The 3,956-nt window shown below is 41.8% G+C and overlaps 1 protein-coding gene across 1 annotated transcript in view; it reads left to right on the top strand.

Moving 5' to 3' along the window:
- The window catches only part of ARMH4 (armadillo like helical domain containing 4), a 128,548-nt gene extending 124,885 nt beyond the window's left edge, over positions 1 to 3,663 (top strand). The window contains exons 7-8 of the mRNA XM_040477259.1: positions 1,979 to 2,113; positions 2,350 to 3,663. Coding sequence (XP_040333193.1) covers positions 1,979 to 2,113; positions 2,350 to 2,418 — 204 coding nt within the window. The 3' untranslated portion in view covers positions 2,419 to 3,663. The remainder of the gene's footprint in view (positions 1 to 1,978; positions 2,114 to 2,349) is intronic.
- The last annotated feature ends 293 nt before the right edge of the window (positions 3,664 to 3,956 follow it).

Raw genomic sequence — 3,956 nt, 5'->3', positions numbered from 1 at the left:
CTCTCTCTCTCTCTCTCTCTCTCTCTCTCTCACACACACACACACACACACACACACACACACACACGAGGGGACAAAAGAGAGGAAAGAGGGAGATACGAATTAAGTTTTGGTGAAATCTAGATGATTTAAAGCTCTAGAAACAAGAAGTCTAAATGTATAAATACCAAGTGTGGGAAAGAGTGACACTTTTTGGAATCTTCGTGCTATTGGGGTGAAGTTACATAGTACAAGGAGACCCACACAGAGAGTGGTCATGGTGAGTTTCCAAAAGCTCAAACATCATCCTTTGAACGTACATCATCCTCTTTAGAGTCTAATCTATGGGACTTAAATGATCATATTTCGATATGTACATATGTTTCCATGCACTGGGAATGGTGGTTTTAAAACAATATACTCACACTTCTTGTGAGAGTACCAAAACTTTGCTCTTGTCTGGTGTTTTCCCACATGGAAAATTACAGTTTTTATAAGCCTTAAGTAGATCTGGAAGAACTTTAGAAAAAGTTTGGGTTTCTGCAAAGCATATTAATTTGTTGAAAAGTGACTGGGCATTGTTTCTTGGGGAAAAACACTTAGTATGCTGATGAACAATGCTATTGTTCTCAAATTAATGGAAAAATTTCCATATTCTGCTCTAACACAAGAGTCTGGAAAACAGAACCAGTGGTTGAGCTGGCTGTGTGCAGGAGGGAGCTGAGTTTTATAAGGTCGTGTGTATTCCTTTGATTTACTTTTGGAAACGTTGGGAAAGCTTCACAGTCTGCATACTTCAGCACTTTTTAGAAAACTTGTATTCTCTGTCCCTCTCTGATTTTGTCTCATTCTGAAAGGTACTAGAAATAGTTTGAGCTATAATAGAAATTTTAGAAATAGTCAAATAAATGAACAGACTCATGGGTTCCCCCCCCCCCAAATAATGCCTATCTAAAGTTCAAAAATTTAAATTTTTTTACGTATTCTGTCTGGGTGGGCCGCTAGAAGGGGCCTTCTTGGAAGGCAAACCAGTATCCTGTTTTTCTATGAAAGCGCTCTAGGTAGGTTACATAATGCTTATTAGGCCAATACATATTGACCAAAATGCAGGGAGCGCCTTTAGTATGATGGCCTTACCCTGAGCTTGGGAAGATCCTCAGCTACTCACCCAAGCCCAGGGATGTGTGAACATCACGCTGCTCTCTTATGAGCAACTTATTCATAGTGACACCTCGGGGACGTTGGAGACACTTCAGATACCAGATACCTCCAGGCTCTTTAGAACGTGTCAGTGTTGTTGGCAGTGATCTTTGTACCCTGCTCTGCCACTTTCTTTCTTTGAGTCTGGAGATGCTCAGAATTTCCTCTCAAGCCCCAACTTTGGTCTTGTCCCCTGGCAGATTTTTCCTTTCATATGAATCCCACGTTACGCGCATGCCCTCTCCTCTCCTTGTCTTTTTGTCTGCGCCCCAACATCTGGCATCCTCCGTCTTCCCTCTTTTACTGTAATGCAGCTGAGATTGTGAGAGAGAAGACCACCAATGTTGAGGCCCTCCCTTTGCCCCCCAAGAAGCACAGTATTCCAGCGGGCACTTCAGCCCCCTTGGAGCTTGTCTCAGGCTGATATTTCCAATTTATAGCATTTTAATAGTCCTGGCGTTCTGAGAAGCTTACTTCATCCATCTCTAATACAAATTATATTTCTGCCACCAAAACCTGATGTTGATAAATGTTCATAAGGACATGGCTGGTGCTGCCACTAGGTCTGGGTGATTTATTTCAATACTGCTCCTAAATACTTGAACTCTCCAAAAATAGTCCTACCTTTCTCTCTGTTGCCTTCTCCCTAAAAATACCTTTATTCTAGGTGCTATTTTATAGCAAGGCAGGTGGGAGAATTCCAGGTGTTGTTTAAGAACCTGGTGCCATCCAGCAAAAATGAGAAACCCAGGGCAGTGGTCCATTCAGCATCCTGATGCATGTTTCCTTTTCTGTGCAGGCTGGCTACATGTCTGGGATGCTGGTTCCTGTAGGGGTTGGGATAGCTGGAGCCTTGTTCATCTTGGGAGCACTGTACAGCATTAAGGTTATGAATCGGCGAAGGAGAAACGGCTTCAAAAGGCATAAAAGAAAGGTATGGAACCAACAAGAGCAAAACCTAATCAGTTGCAGAACATTCTTCGCTTTTCTAATTTGCTTAATAAAGCACATGGGGCTTAATGATGCATGAATGGTATTGACATGCCCAGTGGTTTGGATTAGCTGCGGCAGCTGCTGCTTCGTGTGTTAGTGTGTCTTTTAAAGGGGCCTGTTTCTCAGTTTTGCTCTGCAGCAGAAAGGGTTTAATGCTTTTCTGTTTTCTTTCTCCAGCAGAGAGAATTCAACAGCATGCAAGATCGAGTAATGCTCTTAGCCGACAGCTCTGAAGATGAATTTTGAATTGGATGGGAGTTTAATTGGGATATTCGACTGTGTTATCATTTTATTTTTTATTTCGGGGCAAAAAAAAGAACAGCATCCTGCAACATCACTACGGTCAGGCCATCAGTCTTACTATCTTCTGGGCAGTAGATTTTTCTTGTACTGAGCTGAAAAGGCATGCTGTATACTTAATGTAATAGTCAGTGTTTGTTTTTCTTCTGTAGTGAATTTCCCACAACCGTAGGCTACAACTCATCAATATGCAGCGCTCATGTCGCTCACCAGGAGTTGCTAGGTAAATAATTTGTATTTTTCCAAAGGGCCTTTGCCTTGGTTTACCTGCACTAAGTATAACGATTATTGCTGCCAAGGTATGTTGGCTCTGAAATAGAAATCTTAACAAAGAATAACTTGTGATGACTGCATTCTGCCTACTTGAAGCTATAGGCTTCTGGGCCACAGTACATCCTACATTTGCATCAAGACTAGCAGCAAGTTAGAATGAAATCTTTTTGTTGTTGTCAAGAAGATCTCTCGGCACATTAGGATTGTGTCTAGATTTGTATGTACCTTGCATTATATACTCCAGTCTCCCAGTTTTATTATTTTTCATCTTCTGTTTTTATTCTCATTCTTGGCAGGAAAAAAAGCGCACCAGAAATAATACATTAAGTTGACTCTCAGTCTTAAGTTGACTCTCAGTCTTAATGCAAACATGTTTTCTTAAAGAGTGCGATTGAGCCCAACAGACCTATCAGTAGATTCTTACATGTCTTTCATTAAGAGATGTTCTTTTTTGTGTGTCATTTGACTTTGCAAGAAGAAATGAGGAAGAAATCAGAACGAAAATGAGGGTTGGTAAGCTCTCAGAGCATTTATCTCTGCCATTTGGCTCTGTGCTTGTGTGGCCACTATTGTAAATTATTCAGAGTGCTGCTTTTCTACTTCTGGGGTCCTGGCTACGCAATGATTGGGCCAGCACTGGTTCTTGCTTGGCTTTATTAGACAACAGACATCCTGTGGTGGATGCAGGCTCATTGGCCAGAGTCCTGGCACATGATGGAGCTTATGAAAACCCAGCCTCTCTCAGGGCATCCTCTTCCGGGGATGTTGCCCTATGTTAGATCATTTCTCATTTCTTTTGCAATGTAATTCCTTGCCCTATCTTTTGGATCTGGGTATTTGGGACTTCTTGAAGTCAAGTTTTTAGGGATAGACTTGGCTTGTTTGCATGGGGGAATAAAGGTTACCACTAACACTGTCCTTAGTGCCTGACACATAGAGAATCTGTTCACGTTTATTGGAGCCTGCTGTGCCGCATTCGAGGCAAGTTGCAGTTATTCCTCACAGCTACTGTATGACATAGGACATATGTTATGACTTAGGATGTATGTTTTTATTCTCCCCGTTGACTAAAGACAGAACTGAAGCAGAGAAGTGAAATGATAATCCAAAATTATGCCCAGGAACAATCAGGACAAGAGCCCACTTGGACTCAAAACTGTGCACCCCTCTCATCAATTCAGTGCCTTTCCACATACTTTGCAGGAAGCAGT

The sequence above is a fragment of the Herpailurus yagouaroundi genome, unplaced genomic scaffold (genome assembly GCF_014898765.1).
Source record: "Herpailurus yagouaroundi ecotype Mexico unplaced genomic scaffold, PumYag 141, whole genome shotgun sequence".
Taxonomy (NCBI): Eukaryota; Metazoa; Chordata; class Mammalia; order Carnivora; family Felidae; genus Herpailurus; species Herpailurus yagouaroundi.
Note: the sequence above shows the minus strand (reverse complement) of the source record. Positions and strands in the feature narration are given on the sequence as shown.